This window comes from Anopheles funestus, chromosome 3RL (genome assembly GCF_943734845.2).
Source record: "Anopheles funestus chromosome 3RL, idAnoFuneDA-416_04, whole genome shotgun sequence".
In the NCBI taxonomy this organism is placed as follows: Eukaryota; Metazoa; Arthropoda; class Insecta; order Diptera; family Culicidae; genus Anopheles; species Anopheles funestus.
In genome coordinates this window covers 14,510,265-14,528,823 of record NC_064599.1, presented here as the reverse complement: position 1 = coordinate 14,528,823, position 18,559 = coordinate 14,510,265, and the positions used below count along the sequence as shown (strand labels likewise).

The 18,559-nt window shown below is 43.1% G+C and overlaps 1 protein-coding gene across 1 annotated transcript; it reads left to right on the top strand.

The window, feature by feature from the left end:
• The first annotated feature begins 11,815 nt into the window (after window positions 1-11,815).
• Window positions 11,816-18,278, top strand: LOC125767149 (rhythmically expressed gene 5 protein). Its single transcript, XM_049433450.1, has 3 exons — window positions 11,816-12,648; window positions 14,222-14,402; window positions 15,450-18,278. The coding sequence occupies exons 1-3, from the start codon at window positions 12,532-12,534 to the stop codon at window positions 16,151-16,153; spliced, it is 1,002 nt and encodes a 333-aa protein (XP_049289407.1). The 5' UTR covers window positions 11,816-12,531; the 3' UTR covers window positions 16,154-18,278.
• Window positions 18,279-18,559: the final 281 nt, after the last annotated feature.

The following is an 18,559-nucleotide window of genomic DNA, read 5'->3' as shown; positions in this document are numbered from 1 at the left end:
GGCTGCGGCTTGCAAAATGCTTTGCTGCGTTGGAAGTGTGTTTCATCTGGTACCATTCCATTGTTATTGACCGAGCTGTACGACAAGTTGCAAATGGGCCACCGAATCGTGTTCTGATTGTTCCATGATACACAGTTTACGATACCGGCAATTCAGTGGTTTATCAGCTGAAGATGGTTTTCCCATTAAACCATTAATTGAGCATTTGAAACTGTGTCACTTCTTAGGTTTATTGTCTTATAATTTTTTTTTTGGGAAATATGATCAGTTTTATACAATCGAAACTGGATTAAACTTTGCAAGAGATTTTCATCATTTCAACTTTACTTTTACAACAATGAAACTTTTCACTTGAACACTTTGTGGTTCATATTGAATGAAGTGTTGTTGATTTCACGCCGAGTTTTTACCATAACTTAATCGATATACGGTTATCGTAAATCTAATTTATCATCAGTTTCATCTTCTTAACCTTCAAGCTAGGGGAGTAAAACTTTTTTTCCAATCGATTAGTCGCTGTGTCAGCCACACTGATTGTGGTTTTGCAGACGTTCCAAGCGAACACGGCCAGGGTAAGTCGTACAACCCCGGGTGTCCCGGTCATCTCGCACAGAATCCGGTCGTCCGTGAACTGTTCGTGGCACGGTGCATCGTGGTTGGTGCATGGTTTTCTGTGTCTGCGATCGACACATTTATCATGTGCCTTCATGTGCCAACGTCAGCCCGCACGTCGTTTGTAGAAGAGTTGCGGCGGTGAGCTGAACAAAACCCGTACAACGTGTGGCAAAAGGGGCAACCTTTACACCGGATGCCAAACGTCTGTGTGCGCGAAGGTAAACTTGGTCCATCGCGGGGAGAACCCCAACGAACGGGTGAAGCTTCCGAATGATGATCCTCACGATCGTACCGAACGGTTAGGAAATCGTGTGGAGGAAAGGCTACGGATTATCGATGATTGGTTCAAGTGCGTTTTGCGTTTGCAGGCCGTACTGGAAGAAGCATCTTCGTTTTCCACATCGACCGGCATCGTCTGCCCTGGGTGGAACTCGTTGTCATTGAAAACGGGGTTCGTCGCTATATGCCGCATCCCTTGTCGGGGACTTCCGGAACAAAAGTCTTGAGGGTGAAGGGGGTGGGGGGGGGGGGGGTAATAGTGAAGTTGGGGTTTTTTTTCTATCTTTCAGAAATATAGCTTTTCAATTCCAGGGAGTGTCAGCCCGGGTGAAAAAAAACGAGGGTTTCACCCTCTGCTTCATGTGTGGAAAAGTTAATGAAGATTAATGATGATACTGCAGCATGACTGTACCGAGTGTACAACACTAAGCATTTCGTTAGATCTTACGTGAGCGCTCAATTAGGGATACACGTGCAGATCGTTTCGAACGTCGTGTAACGTGTCTGGTGACGCGTACTACATAATACCGAACCGTGCTGGGTTGTTTCATCGATTCTTGCCTAATAAGGCAGCTTATACGAGGAAGCGATGAAGCGCAACACAGCGGCATTAATTCGGCAAACCGGTGCAGCGGTTGTCGGGATGAAGTTGAAGTTTGACGCAAAACGACCGCAACGAAACCATTTTCGATCGAATCATCGCGTTTTAGATTCGCTGACGTCTTGCGACAGAGAGTGATTGATTTAGAGCCCCAAAACTCTTGTTGCTGGGTCGGTCTTTTGTTCGTGTAACCGCTTTTTTATGCGATGAAGATGGAAACATTCCCCTTGGATGCTTCCTGTTATGACTATGTTAAGCAAGAGATGTGTAGGCATCGCAGAGGATAATGTTTTGACGCCATTCTTCTTGGAAAAAATATCAAAAGGCATATTAAGTGTTTGAGTGACTTTAAAGCTAAGCTTTATGACATTTGTTTGTGCAGCTACTTATGTATAAAGAACCATTAAAAACAAGCTTAAAAGTGTGCCCATTATGGACAAAATTCATTCTTATTAGGGTAGTTTCCGTGACACCCTGTTTGGAACAGTTTGATTAATGGTCGCCTGACATAAACGTTCAACAGCTCCGTCGTGGAGGAATTGTTTCCGCCAGCATTTCAACCAGCCAAGTTCAAGGCAGTCAGAATTGGGGCCAGCTTGTTTATGATCACATTCACACACGGGTGTAAACAACTTCCGAGTGAAATACCGTTCAGTGACTCAAATCAACTTTTACGCGCAGAATTTGGAACACCTCCGTAAAAGTAATCTTTACCAGAGTGTTGCCTCGAACATTGGTGAACGAAAGGCGAACACCAGTAAAATATGTATCATCACGTTCACGAGACAACGGCATTTGAACCAGCGTGTGTGTGTGGAGCGTTCACGGACGGACGGACGGACAGTCCATGGTCAAGGGTAAATATTTTTCCCAAAAACTCAACTGTTAACAGCATGGTGGCGAGTTTTTTTTTGCCATCATTATGAAGCGTGCCTTTCGGGATTCGTTGGCTCAACCTCACTGTCACTCTATCGCCTTTTTTTCTACCTATCCACCTTACAACTTATCACCTTACCTTTTAAGTTGACGTGTTGCTCGACCGATTATTGTGGTGCGGTTTATCAGTTTGAAATCAATTTTTTGCAAATGAAAGAACGTTCGGGATGAGCTGAACCCACTTGATCGGTTTTTTGTTGTTGCTTTTTCTCCGAAAAAAAAATCTCCAAAAACTATCAACTTCCCCCATAAAAAAAACGTAAACAAGCACATTTTCTTTACCCTCAAACTGTTAAAGTTTTTTGTTTTATCTTCCACTGTTTATTCTTCCCGTCTTTTATATTGATTTGTACGAACGATTGATCGAGTGGCCTTTAGAAGGTTATTTGATTCGCTTTTGTGCAAGTGTGTGTGTGCGCGCGTTTTTTTTCTCCACAGTTGCTTATTTTAGTGTTGCTGTTACGCTATTTACCATACCGCATGTTGTACGGGACGCGCTCCAAAAGCACAAATAAACATATTCCTTTTTACGACTAAACCGGCGCCACGAACCGTCGACAGCAATCGGCATCAAATTTTACTTTGTTTTTGTTTGTGTGTGTGTGTGTGTGATTTCTCCCAGTCACAGTCTTCCAGACCGGGAGTGCAGGATCTCCGTCTGTGCGGAATTGCCCATAACAGGCAATTCCCTTTCCATCTGTTCCCATCAATCGATGATCGACCGATTAATGTGCGAATGCTGGTGGATATTTGTGGAAGTGTGGAATCGTTTAAGACGGTATTAGAATGTCCCAGAAAAAGGACGGATTGGCTGTAGATGTTTTCACTCGGCTCTAATCATGCGAGCAGCTACAAAAGACTTGCGCGCTACGCACGCGACGAACCTTGTACCGACGGTCAGTAGCGACTGCTAGATCCGCGTTCCTATCATATAAATACACAGGCATCTTTTTTATGTTTTTTTCCCAATGAAGTGATGCTCGTTTTTGTTCTTGTATGTTTCATGCTTTGCCTGCCTGAATGTTGTTTTTTGCAGCTGCCGGGAGCATAGAATTGTGGGTCGTATTATTAGCAAAACGCATTCGCGACGGTTGATGACGATCGCACGGTGTGTCGGTTTGCTGATGATGATCTGCACGATGATACTGGCGACAGTGTAGACATTTGGTGGCTTGCCGACTGGCTGGCGTCAGTTTTTGCTGATTTGCATAATTTTTATAACATCCAACCCGAGCGCGAAAAACAAAACATAGCTTTTTTGGATCTAACAGCAGATGATAAAAGCACAACCACAAGCGCACATCGAAATCGATCTATCGGGAAACGGAGATCTGAGTGGTGGAAAAAAAAAACAAAACCAAACCGGATCGAAGCACATCCGTCGCCGAGTTGTGTGTGCGCGCGCGCGCCACTTCAGCGGCTCCAGGTTGGCGCCGTCCTCAGTACCGCTATCGTTTCGGCGACGCGTCACAAAAGATAAGAAATGATAATGATGTGCTGCTTTGTATGTGTGTGTGTGTGTACGAGTGTTTTGGTTTTTATTTCACAATTTCCCCACCGAATCCTATTCTGATCGTGTAAAGCTTCTAGCACTATTCGAGCAGATAGTTAGATATCACCTTCGATGCAGTGTGCTGTCTGTTTTGTTGTTTTCAGGTTCGTCAAATGTCAGCCAATGTGTGAACATGTTTTGGGAACTAGAGACATAGTTTTGAGGACGGTTCTTGAAAAAAACAAGCTATTAAAACAAACTCATGGTGGGTAAAGAAATTAAAATGATAGTTTTTACTTTTTTAAATATCATTTATAGAAAAATAATTGGTAAAAAGAAATTGTTGAAATTATCTAGCTAAATTGTCCCTGTTACAACCGGGATAAGGTTCCTTTTCAAGGTTGAGAGAAGGAAATATCTCCCAACCAATGTAATTTTGCATTCTTTGGATTAAGTCACAACTAAGCAATACATCCGTTCTCCGACATAATCCAGCATTTATTCGTATTCGGACTGTTCCCCCGTAAGCTCCAGCTCGAGGGTCAAGTCAAGTTGAGCATAAACTAGTTTCACTTTAGGTGAAAAAAACGTTTACTGTTTATATCATATCAGACTAAGAGAACATAAGGGTTAAGTAATAAGTTAAGTGCACTTATTTTAAATTTTAAAAGGATTTCACCTCCACTAGAACATATCCAATTGAAATATGCTTTTTAGAGCTTTTGATGATTGATAAACTATGAAAAACAAAGTTGTGAATAATCCCGTTTTTTCAGCAACAACAAAAGACTTGTGTGTTACAGACATGACGAACCTTCTGTTCAGTAGCTCAGTGCTAGATCCGTGTTACTATCATATTACATAATATAAATTAGTTCAGTTCGTACGTTCTTTCTGGAATCGGAATTATATTTCATCGGCCAGAAGAAATGACATCATCACCAAAGCCAACCAGTGCATCCAGCAAATGGCGCGATCGGTAGACAAAAAGCATATAGTGTTCCAGAACACTGGAAATGATTTTTGTTTTTGTTTTGGGGCGCATTCAATCTCCTCCTGGTCCGGGGCAGGGGGATATAAATTAAAATCAAACCCCCCCCCGTAACCGTGTACGCGTACGATGAAATGTGAAAACACTACTGCGTCTTCCAGACGGCTGGTCACTTGATCACATCACAGCACTCCGATTCCCGAAAGGTAAATGTTACTCCCGGTCTAGAGTGGACAAAGGAGTAAAAGAGAGTAAAAAAAAAAACGTTCACACTGTTCACCATACCATTTGTTCTGTTTCACTTAATGACCGGTCACGTTTGAGCAGAAGCTTTGAAAAACAGCGTTGAAGGAGAGGCGAATTACTATAATGACCATTCCGAAAATGTATCGGTCGAGTGTTCAACTGAAGATGCTTCTGCTGTTCTTCCGTCTTCCCCTATAGCACACCGCCCGGAAAAAGAGATTGTTAAGAGGTGCTCGAACACTAAAAGCAAGCGCGATGTTCAAATTAAATAGCAAAACGAAAAGCTAATCCTCTTGAATGTTGCGAAGCTAAAAGGCTAATTTTTTGGGGGTGAGTTTGAATGATGTGTGGCGTAGCCCTACGGATGCGCACACACATACATCGGGCGGATCAGATACGAAAAAATGGTAAACACAGTCGACCTTCGGCTCACCTGAAGCAGTTAGGGTCACCTGTGCCCAACCACCAGATTGGACGGTGATAGCAAAAACCATTCCAGCGTGTTGTTGAACAATCGACCAAGAAGAGAAAAAAAATGTTTTTATGCACGCTAAAGCTGAAATCGTCCGCCCGTCATGGCGGATCTAGAGTTCTAGTTCCGGGAGCAAACGTTCCGCTTCTCTTTGAATTCCATCATCGTAGTTTTCTTGTCCGTGAGTTTCATGTTTATTTAATTTGTTTCATTATTTCGCACCAATCTGGACGATGCGGCCAGTATTAGCCAAATTAGCGTGTCGAAGATTGTTTTTATTTATTCTAGAGCATTCGTTAGACAACGGTTCGAAGTGCGTGGCTGCAAGCGCCCAAAAAAAGGGGTACGTCGATTGGCACAAAGCCTCACATTCGCGAAGAAGTTCTTCGCCCAATTGAGTGCCATTCAATAAGCAATTGATGTATCGTTTTTGACACATTAGCTGAGGCGCGAGTTGAAACGCGCGTGAGCCAACGAGTTGCTGCTGAGACGAACCGTTGCCGCCTTCGGTGACCTTTTATGGTGCCGGGATGCAACCCACGTGGATGGTGCTTCCCGCATGTATGGGGAAGTGTATTCAAACCCGTTGAACGATGTATCACTTCGACTGATTGACACACTACCCCATGCGGTGAACATCCACTTAACGAACGTCATCGATGATCGTATAATTTGTTTGTTACGCACGATCGGCATGGTTTGTGGTTTGGTAAAAGCAACAGTTGTTGCTCGCTGCTGATCCCAAATATTTCCGTGACGGATTCGTATGCGCCTGAAGATTGTTTGTTTTTGCGTCACAGCACAACGTCTTGTTAGGGGTTAGGGGGAGAGTTTGCAGTTAGGCACCAAAAAAGGATCATTTGTCGCGAAACACAAGTGCGGATGAATCATCGGAAACTGAAATAGTTGTGATGCGAACGCTTGCCGTATATGGCCGGATGAAGACGTCGGTCGTTTGTTTACAACGACGGTACAATGGATGTGGTCGCTTAATGCTTGGTTTTTACCACGATGTTTAATAGTGCGCTTTGAATCACAGGGAAAAACAACCACAACAGTGACATTATGGATAAGAAATAGAAGGGGTTCGAAGTTGATATTGACCAAGTTCTCAGCCATTATCGAATTGGTAGAAGGCAAAATAGTATGAATCACATTTGTAGAAGCGATTATCGCAAGCTTAATATTGTAGTCCTGAAGATGTATGTTAAAGTTTAATTACTTCTTCCAAAGTACGGGATCGAGTACAATGATAGTGTGTATATTATACAGTTTGTGTGAACTTTAAGTTTTCAGATAGTTTTTTGAGTGCAGACCAAAGGTTTGAGTTTGTATTTGAAAGTCAATTCTATGTCCGTCAATCGATTTTTAATCACTTCTATAACTCCAATATTAACCTTGTGATCAGGTGTAATATAATTGTAGTATTCATCCAACAGATACTAGTGATGGGCGAGTCGATCCGAACCTACAGGGTCGCAGCCATCCATAAGCGACCCGATCCGGTTCGGGTCATCCTGTAGATACAAGTAGGTTCAGTAGGTGCAACGATTCGGGTAGGTGGAGACTCCGACCCGTGGAGTGCAGCGAGTTCGGGTCGGACATGAGTCGAAGTAGGTTCAGTAGGTGCTACAATTCCTGGTAGGTGCAAGCTAGTATAAGTGACTCCGACCCATGGGAGCAACGAGCTTGGATAGGAACTACAGAACCTGCTTATATCGAGTCAGCTCGAACACACTGCACCCACGGATTGGAGTCAATTCTGATTCTGCTGCACCCAATTCCGGTTCCATCACTAACACTAACAGATACCCAACGTTCCAAAGGGTTATATAGCCAAATGTCTCGGATATCTTAATATCTTTGTGATATCAACTGAAAACTAGTGGTGGGAACTCTGGAGTGGATTCATGAACCCACTCTGACTCCGATGTATAAAAACCAGAGTATACTCCGAAATAATTACTCCGTATTAATCCGGAAGTTACTCCGGTTTAATCCGGAGTAACTACAGAGTAATCCGGAGTAATTATTCCGGGGTTGATACCGGAATACTCCGGAGTTAACTCTGGTGCTGCATCCAACGGTAAATCCGGAGTAATGCAAGATTTTAACTACGGATTCAAGTTCGGTTAGTGTTAAGTCACACCTTGTCGTCAATAATGTCGGAGTTCCTCTGGAGTATACTCCGGAATGTCTCGGAGTCGCATTACTGCCACTTCGGTAAAATTGAAGTAAAATTAAAATTTACTACTAGATAGAAGATCACTACTGAAAACCCTTGTCAGCTAATATGATTCAGTAACTATCACTGTACAAAGAGTATGTTAACCCAGTAGAATAAATTAGACCAGTTCAATAAATTGAAGTTTGTTACAAATTATAACCCTTGCGTTAATCGATGATTGTGTGGTTAGTTAAAGATAGAACAAAAAAGTCATCGGTTTGTTACATTGGCGTGAGTTGATGAGTTACGGAATGTCGCTAATAGAGTGAAACACACTAATCGTAGATTCCCAATTGCCATAGGCGTGTCTAGAACAGATTTGTTTTTTCTCAGATCCTGAAGAACGGTCATTCCCATTGACGTGTTTTTTTTCTAGCTTCAAAAGCGTATGATGATCTAATAAAGCAAAAGCGTATTTTTGGTATCGTGTGGCACTAAACGAGAGAAGATAAGTAAAGCAAACCAAAGTACAAAACAATCTACACCAAAAAAACAACCTCGCAAAACAATACAGCACGGACACCTGTTTAGCGTGCTCAGTGTACCATGATAAGAACATTATTTTTAGCAAACCTTTTGTATCTTTTTTTTTTGCTGTAAACTTCATATCAATGCCTTAGTCCCCGATAGTGTAAATAAACGTATCGAATGTATGTATATGACACCGATTCAACGTATTGAAATGAACCTGTGAAAAATGTACAAAATAGCCTCCATGTTTATTTTTACACATACCAAAAAAAAAGAAATCCTATCACCTGGTGTAGTTTGTGCAGTGAGACAAAAAAATTGGTGCATTTAAACGTGAGCATTAAAGCGTGTGCGTGTGTGTGAGGGATAGCTCATTGTGTTAATTAATGCATTGGCTGGGTATGTTTCGACGAGCCGGTGTTTTTTTGTTGTTGCATTTTTATTAATCTGGACGGTTCGTATGGATGCATGCATTACGTGTTAATGGACCGTGTGCAACGGGTAGATTTGGTGCAAACCTTCTATGTCAGCCGTCAGCCTCATATCAAACCATGTTTCGAGGTAGTGCTGCAGACCGAATATCGTTTAGTTTTCATTTAGCTGTTACGCGATGGTGGATGGGTTTCGTTTTTTCGGTGGGGTGCTAGTTTGTACGAGCTCGTTTGCTATTTTAGTTCAATCGATGCCGAAGCAATAACGAAAACAAGAAATGTCTGGTACAAGGTTTTAGCTTTTTCGGTTGTTGAGGTGTTGAAATTTCTTTTATCGTGCCATGAAATAATTGCGTGAGAGGTACGTGATTGGAATGATGAATGAAAATAAACTAGTTAGTCGTTGCAAAATATAAAAAAAATCTGTAAATTTTAAATTTAGAGAATGCTTTTTTAATTATTAGATGTTTATTACAATATAAATTTAATAATAAATAAACTAACGTTTTGATTATTCCTACAAAAAAAAATTGTCGCACCACGATATCCATAATCGATGTGAAATGATTTCTACGATCACTTTTTGCAAATTAATTCCATACCAATTTGGCAAGCTACAACGGTTGGCTTGTTCTTTATGCTTGGACAACAAAAAATAATCTTACAAGCTCTTGTTTTTAAATTATTTTGCGTTTCGTTTCACCACGCTTCTTCAAACCTTTCAAGCGAGCAATGTGTGCGTGGGTAGTCCAATTAACATTCCTAGCCGAAGAAGCAGCCACAGAACGGTCCCAAAACGGCCACAATAAATCTTGACCGGCAGATCATGCCGGTGTGCAAATCTGGCAACCAATCAAAGTAATAAAGTTTGGCTGCCGTGCTGATGAAGCGCGGTGTACCCGGTTGTTTTTACCACGCTCTAGGGGCAAACGATGGTCAAGTTAAGCAGAAACCTGTAAATCTACATACATAACATGCGTGTTGTCACCTGTTTTTTTTCTCGGCAATTAAACATTGTAGCTCCGGTTCGGTAGCTTCCAGACTGAATGCAATGATGAAGAAGATCGTTTGCGTATGAAGCCATAAAGCTTTGTAATCGTTACTCTCAACGGTAAGTGGGCTTATCGTTATGAAAAAGCAAATAAAATTCTTTATTCCCACCAATAGCTGCTGACAGGGATGGGTTCTTCCCTTGTTGCAGCGTTGAGAGCTCTGCGGGCTCTTTTTTTAATGCTGACCTTTAACCCCTGCAACATCACTTTAAGCTGACAAGTGTCTGTCTTTTATTACATCCGCTACCTTCTTTCACGTGTGTTTGAAATCAAATGAACCACACACTTAAATCCACAAAACAAACACCGCTCATAAAATGATTTTACAATGTGAGCAATGAGCAATAGTTTTGGTACCGTCCATCCTGAGGGTGGTCCCAGTTCAGTTGAGTGGGACAGCTGTGTGCAAATGGAACGCTTTTTGAACAGCTAGTACGACAGGAATGCGTGCCGGAATACGTGCAAAGTGGCGCGTACACGAGTGTACTCGAGATGAAATAAAGATCGCACACGATCACTGTGTGTGGGGGATCGCTAAGCGACACGAGGCTACGGTATTTAATGGAGAAACTTTTTTTTTCGATGGGTTTTGAAACGTTTTGATATCATCGTTTCATAATTGAGTCATTTCAGTTGACAAAAGGTAAGTACCAGCACAGCTAGCAGTCATTTGCATTCCTTTGTGAATAATTTTCTTCATTTGAGCGAGTGAGGGGGTGGGGTTGGCTCGAGGAGAAGAGGTAGAAAAAAAACACCGAAAACTCGAAACCAAATAAACATATTCCCGATTCGAGCAAAACAAGTCATCCGTTTTTAGAGAATGTAAACAAAACCCACGCGTTGTTGCTTCTTTTGCAAATCAGGTAAACCACAAAAAATGGGTGTAAAGTAAATTGAGTGTAAAGCATTCTTTGGGGTATGTTGCTGATTTAAAAAACAGGTATTTACTCGTAATCAAATTATTTCGATGCTTTTATCCACCGGAATGCACAACTTGAAGCTGGTTGTAAATAATAATACCAATCGGGATGATTTTTCGCTACGGAAGTGATAAAAAAATGTTTACCATTTTAAAAATAACGTCTGCAATACGGTCCCACCCCGATGGTGTTCCACTTTCCTTGCAGCATCCTCACACACCGGATTCCGATGTTACGGTTGGAATAGTTTCGTAAAATTAGCAAGAAAACGTCAACAGGCAAATATCGCGAGCAGAAGGTCCGTATGGAGCGAATCCACAGAAAAAAAGGCTTTGAATAATTTTGGTTCCACTACGACGGCGTAAAAAAAAACAGAGAACGTAGCAAAAAGCACACGGCAGCACGAAAGAATTTGGCGAGAAGAAATTCAAGATAAAGCCCGTACAAACAAAGCTTTGCGAACAATGCTACGAATAAAAATAACGCACGTAGTTTTTCGATGGCAAATGGTACAAGAAGAAAAAAACAGAGAGACAAACAAATTAAACAAAACAACAGCAACAACAACAAAAAAGCAACAAAATACAGATAAAAATATAAATGAAACGTTTGTGGGGAAGATGAAAAACACGATCACCAAAAACCTTAGAAGACAGATGATAAACAAACGGAAGAGAAATAAATGATAAACAAGCGGGAAAAACGCTTACAACGGCAACGGAGTGAGGGGGTCGGGGGAAGAATTCGAGAAGGATGGGGAACGATATAACTATGCGGCAAGGGAAGGCCCGCGGATGATAGAAAAGAAGACGATCATGATCAGTGAGCGCGAGCTTGTGGATCGCAGTTGTTTACCAAAGAGCACAACAGCGAGATCCGCGACAGAGTGAGACGATGGTGGATTGTTTCGTGCAATGGCAGGAAAAGGATAGCACGACCACAAAACGGCCTGGTACGGTGGTAGTGTAAAAGGGTAAATCTGAGAGATACGCACGAAAGCATTGCGATTCGGCTGGCGTCGGTCTGTCGGTATATGACGTCATGATGTACGAAGCAACGCTCGGTATATAAAGTGAAGGCCGACCGAGGGAGCGCGTTTAATTCGTTTCTAAAACCTCAGCGGTGTAGACCGTGTCGTGTATCTCAACAGCAATATCCAGTGTCTTCAGACAAACGAGACCGATCGAAATAACTAAAGGAAAACAATAAAACAAAAAGTAACATTGGTGAAAAAAAATTAAATCATAAAACTATTACCTGGTGAAGCTAAAGCAAGAAAGTGAAACAGTTTTGAGGAAAAAAGTGCGATTCGCAAAGCGATGAAACAGTAAACCGATTGTCGAGTATTGTAAAGTGAGTGTACAGTGAGAACAAACAGTTCGTGTGTCAGCCGGAAGGAAAGCATTGGTGAATAAAATATATTAAAAAAAACACAGAAACCCAGTACGAAACAATCAAACGGGCGAAAGTGGTTGAGAGGCGAGAAGTAAAATTAGTACACGACGATCGACACGTGAGAAATAGTGGTTGCGGTGTATCGGGAAATAGAGGAAACACGTCCACCGAAACCTTAACCCGGGGCAAAACGTACAGCATAGACCGGAAGCAAACCTGTGACTAGTGGAGTGACTAGTTCCGTGTGGAAACATAACAAAAAAAAACTTCAATGCGCACGTAAGCAACGAACCTCCCACAGTACCGAGTGTGAGGCATCAGTAGGGGTTTCGGATCGAATTGCAGAAATTTTGGTGAAGAAAAAGGGTGACGTTTTGGAAAATAGCAAGCAGCAAAAAAAAAAATGGCACACGGAAGGAAGTTAAGCATTAGTGCGGCCGTAATGGTGGTATCGAGCCTGGTGACGGTTTGTTCCGGTTCGGCCATTCCGATGTGGGAGTTTCTCAGTCGCGGCGAAAAGGTAAGTGCTGCGCAATTAAACTTAAAGGGGAAAATTAGAAGGAAACGGTAGTTTTGAATGAATTTTTCTTTAAAAAAAAATAGTGCTTCTGTCGGTGAAAGTGCACTCGTTCCTTGACATTTAACACAACCCTTAGCTAGGGGTATGTGACCTCAGAAATCAATTTATCCATACCTTCACAATGATATGCTAGATGATCTCGTTGTAGTTCATTATCAAAAAGGTGCTTCTGAAACTTAATTAGCATACCGGTTCTAGGTAGGAAGGACTTCGAAATTGGCCTAGAATATGAATTTACATCACTTTGTTTGTCACACCACACACCCACGGAACCTTGCACTTTGTGTCATTTTTATTGCTGAGAGGTGACAAAATCGTTCATCGATAAAGGTCGGAATTCAGATGTCTACGGATCGTCTTCACGCTGACGAGTATGTGCGTGTGTGTGTGATCACCCCAAAAGCGGTCGTTGGACGGTTGCTTAGGCGTGGGGTGAAAACTCGTCCGACGGGTTCGCCCGCTGGACGTTGGCCAACGTCGGGCCCTAGGTCAGGGAGTGAACGAAACCGGATTCTCCCTCCGGGTTTCTGTTTGTGGTGCTATTCGGTTGGATGTGTGCCAGTGTCAAGGCAAGTCAAGGCCAACATTTTTGATTTTGTGTCGGGTCAGCGAAGGGAACTAGAGCACACTTCGTTTTCTAACTTCGATCCCGGAACACCCAGATTGGGTTTGTTTGATACGTCACTTGAGTTATCCTTTGACGTCAGGTTTTTTTCTGTTTGCACCGTGCGAGCATATTCATCTGAGACGCTTCATAGGAATCGTGTGACGCAGACGTATGGTTGCGTTTGTACTAGTGTACGGATCGTCGTAGCTATTGCAACGCGATTGCAATCAATCACAGGGAAGTTTGTAGCGTGCCGACGCGGACTAAGGCCGAACGTTTGCCTTCGCCGAGCTGGGAATATTCTTCCCCCGTTTGTTTGACGGTCAAAAGGGTGGGGGGACGGACTGAGTGCACACCGGATGGAGGTCGAGCGTAAAATTGCTCTCAATTATATTACATCAATGGAGCATAAATGTTCATTCAATACGTTAATAAGTATTATATTTTGAAGCAAACCACACTTTAATACATTTACGAGTTCAAGCACCTGCATTCATACTTTCTTTCTGTGGTGCTTTCGAAACGTGCTTCTGACCCGCGTAGCGTGCCTTCCTGCGATTCATTAGTGTGCCGCCGTGTTTAACAAAACCCAATTCGTGGCGTGAAGTATGCCATTCCAAACATCGTACCTTTCGTCACGCACCGCGTACAATCTTGCCATTTTTGTTGTTGTTTTTGTTGCTTGTAGCTGTTTTCGTTACTATGTTGATGTGTGCACCGATTGTTGTGCTGCAAGTCAGAAGCTATTTGCTAAACTTGCAAGGGCTACGAATCATCACATTCCACCCGTGCCGTGATTACGGTACTTTCACTTTTCGGGTGGTTAAATTTTCTTTATTTTCATTGTTTTTCTCTCCCTTTTTTTGTTCATTTGCATGGATCACCCAACACCCGACCCCCCGATAGATGTCACATCTGTACACGATGTTCGCCAAGCAGGTGTCGAGCTACTGCAAAAACTCGCAAGACATGCCAACGAACATGTGCAAACGGAATCTGCTGATGTACGGCATCAACAAGCTGCAGGATATGAACGAGTCACATCTCGACTCGATGGACCCGTACCAGCGTGGCGCTACCGATATAAGTAAGTGTTTGTTTCGGAATAGTTAAGCTTTTAAGTGTCGCCGAAGAAAGAAGAATGTTATCGCACCACCCAGGATCTTGGAACGTGTTCGTAAACTTAAACAAAAACGGTTTTTGTCATGAAACCCGGGCATTTTGTTTTGTGGTTTGTGACTTCCGTAAGCTGTAGACGGAAATGTAAATTAACTGTTGTGACTTTTATTGTGATACTAAGACACTTAGTTGTTCAGGTTCAATGTAAGCACGTACCGGTATGTCTAGAAAGTGTATAGAAGGAACATTATCTTGTTTACTATCAGTTAAATGAATCTACTGCACTGAACGCTTAATTTGTCCATTAGAACAAATAACTGATATTATTTACGACGTCGTGACTGCGCCTGAACCGTCCGATGCTGTTGTATCTGAACGCTTTTGATCATGGCCTACGATCTAGCCTTGATCGTGGGCATTGGATTTCTGCCAGCGCGCTACGACAATGTATGAAGATCGTAACAAGTGCCACTTGATTGTGAAGCCATCCCAGTGTGGACGGAAGTGTGTACGTACGGCGAAGTTCAACTCGCACTAGAGGATGCCGTGCCGTTTGATTGACAGACGGGGTAACCTTCGGAGACCTCGAAACGGATGCCTCGATAACCGTACGGCGAACCGTGCGGATGCTTTGCCCAGGAGGAAGCAGGAAGCAAACAATATCCATAAAGGTGACGCAAGCGCGCCTGGGATGCGATCGTGATCTTCGGTGTAGGTGTATCACGTGATCGACGATCGAGAAGATGCTGATTTATGATCGAAAAAAGAGAAAAAAGAATCGGACAGAAACTCGCAAGTTCACTGTAAAGTCCACGGTCTGTTTCTTAAGTTCAGAATAGTGTTGTTGGTGTTGGGGGAAAAAACAGAATCTTGCGGTCAAGGCGATACACAGACGGGCAAAGCGCTTTGCCTTTACACGTTAGAATGTCGTGCGAGTTTTGCAGAAATCTAATCTAATCCATTTTGCTCTGTTTCGTTTCGCTTTCCCCCCCCCTCTCACCTTTGTCCTTTCCAGTCTGGGACGCCATGATGGATGGTCACACGAAGAATGGCAAAAAGAAGACGCAAACGACGGCCGCACCAGCCTACATCATGAGCGAGCAGTTCGAGCACAATCCACTCTTCGACGATCCGGCACCGTCGGATGACGTGCGCAAGAGCGGTGGTAGCATCAGCAAGTATGGTATGGACTACGACTATGCAAATGGACCGACCGGGCAGGAGATGCACTACTCCGAACCGCAAAACCATCTGCCCCAGGAAGCGTCCACCAATGTGGACTACAGCTATCAGTATGAGCCGGCCGCTTCGACACACTTTAACAATCTCGCACCGTACGAGCAGACGAGCAACTACCTGACCGGCCCGATGGTGGTGCGTCTCCGGCCGGACGGTACACCGGTCGAGGAGGACAAGGTACAGTCGACACCGTCCGTACCGAAGGACGACGACATCAAGGAGATGACGCTCGGCAAGGAAAAGATGCCCAGCTTCCAGCAGATCTACGACAGTCTCAAGCAGAATGAGGAACATCATCTGCCGTCCACGGTAGCACCGACCAGCACTACGGCCGGCCCAACGACGGCCCCACCGAAGACGGTGGCCCCGCCAGCATTACCGGTGGTGGCACCCACACAGCAAGTGTTTGCCTACGTTCAGCGTCTGCCCAACTACCTCCGATCGTACCGTACCGCTTACCGGGTGTACAATGCGCACTAAGTCCGGCCGCGGGGGGGTGGGGGATCTTCTTCAAACGGTGTGGAACCGTGCGATCGAAAGCTGAATGTGATTTTAATTAATTAACTCAACCTAAACCGACCGAACCGAGACGTGGACCGAGCAAACAGGACAACCCCAAAAACAGACGCAGACACAAGACCGGACACAGGACGCATTATTCGCAACTAACGCTAACCGGTTCATTATAGTTTTTTTTTCTTCGAGCACAGATAACAAAAAAAAAAAGCTCATACAAACAAAGCAAAACAAAAAAACAAAATTCTTCAAACTAGATAGATCGACCTGCGGATGATTCTCCGAGCATCCCACCGCGTTTGACAATGTTGTTTTGTAGCATTATTTGCACAAAGCGGCTACCACTCTCGTGTGCTCTCGTGTGGGATGTGCCGGTTTGCAGCAGGGTTATATAAATGAGCAGTGAAAAACAGTAAGGCACGTCCGGTTGCTAGACATTCGCAGCAAACCATACCGTGGTACCGGGTCCGGGTGGTTGAAATTCTTTCAACGTATCGAAAAAAGGCGAAAAACTTCGTACCAGGCGAACTGCGATCTGCACACCCAAGGGGTGTATGTTGTTTGATCGAGAGTTTGTGACCAGTTTGGTTCGAAAGCTTTTTCCGTCCCGTTCGTTGCGATAGCATTATGCACGAGTTGTGAGCAAAGACATTGAATCAGCGCACACGGTTTCTGGACAGTAATTGTGTGGTTTTTAATATATTTATACAAAAAACACAAAAATCCCCATCGTCATTCATAGCGCGGGAGCACACTTCATTTCGTTTCGTATTAGTTTCGGTTTTTCATCGGTTAACATTTAAAAAAAAAAAACAAAAGCAGCAAAATAGTATGGCAAATATTGTGTGCTGTGACGAGGGAGAGACCGTAGGAAAAGCAAAAGAATACGATAGGAAAACAGAGACGGTGCGCGGTACGTAAAGCGTTTTTCTTTTTAACTAGCTCAGTCGATAATGGATTAATTTTATTATTATTTTTATTGGATATTTTAAGGGCGCGTCCGTGAGGAGGGTACGTTAAATTATTTCTCAATATATTTATGTGTGTATTGCGCACAGCATAGCCGGGAAGAGGGGGACGGGTGGGGTTTGTTTTCTATGCGAAAGATGGCATGGAAGACAACGAGAGAGACAACGGTGAGAAAGTGTAGTAGTACGGCAAGGAAAAGGGAAAGGAAACGGGGAAAACTACCCGAAGGTGTGTGCTGACGTGGGCAGAGTAAAGGCAAACAAAAAATTCGCAACACAAAAAGAAAATTACCTTTCCATTATAACGTCAAGCAAAGCAAAGGTGGCAAAAAATATGGGCGCAATTATGCACAAAACAAATTTTAATAACGATTTTGGATGAAATAGAACACACACAACTTGCATCCCTCGTGTGGTTGAGTGCCACAGATGCACTTTGGATGCGTTTATTTCACCCCAAAATTGAACGGTATTCCAAATAATTTGGAGCAAATTTTTTTTTTGTTTTTAAAAGTTTAATTTTAGTTATTGGATAGCAGTTAGTAGGATACGTTCGTTACGTGTGTTTCTCGGAGGACGGTTCGGAGGGCGCTTTGTGCAACAAAAAAGAAGTAGGCTGTAATAAGAAGTAGAAGAGGCAGTGAAAAAAAAAACATTTGAAATGATAACAGACATTTTCTCAATCGTTTCAAGATGCGGGTACGCATTAGGCGGCGTACATTCTAGTGGTAAGCTAACTGTGAAGCTACATCGATAGCCTTAATATCTGTCCAGCGATGATTGAATCAAATAATTGTGATGAAATATGGATTAGGGATCTTGTGCCGGGGGGGTTCTATTTTTCTGGTGCGAAAGATGTAAAAAAACCTCAACCTACGTGGGTCGGGGGGGAAGCGGTTTATATCTTTCGGCAGGCAAAAGCAGTTCCCCGGCAAACAGTGCAAGGAGTGAAGCATTATGTAAAGCAAACAGCAGACATGCTTCAGATGGTACATCTGTTTGAAGATACGTGTGATTAATTTTGTTGACGAATGTCGAACTCCAAAGGAATACCACGCATGATGTGTGTTTTGAGATGTATTTCAAAATGCCAAGTGAAATAAAATGAATCAAAACGATAACCCACGGTGAGATGTATGTTTTTTGTTTGCGAGCGAGAGGAAAGAAAATTAGTTACTTAACAGGTTTTGGCAAATTTGATTTCGTTTCATGAAATTTTGGGATAAAAGCCATGCGCTCAATGCTAGTGAAGTAATGCACCGAAAATTGAGCAGCATTACCTTGAGCTACATTCATGACCTATTTATCGTCGTAATGTGTCAAGAAATAGTGGATCAAAGTTTGGAACCATTTGGAGAGAAAGCTATCAGGGTGTGAATGGAGTTTCGGAACGTGCTGTGAA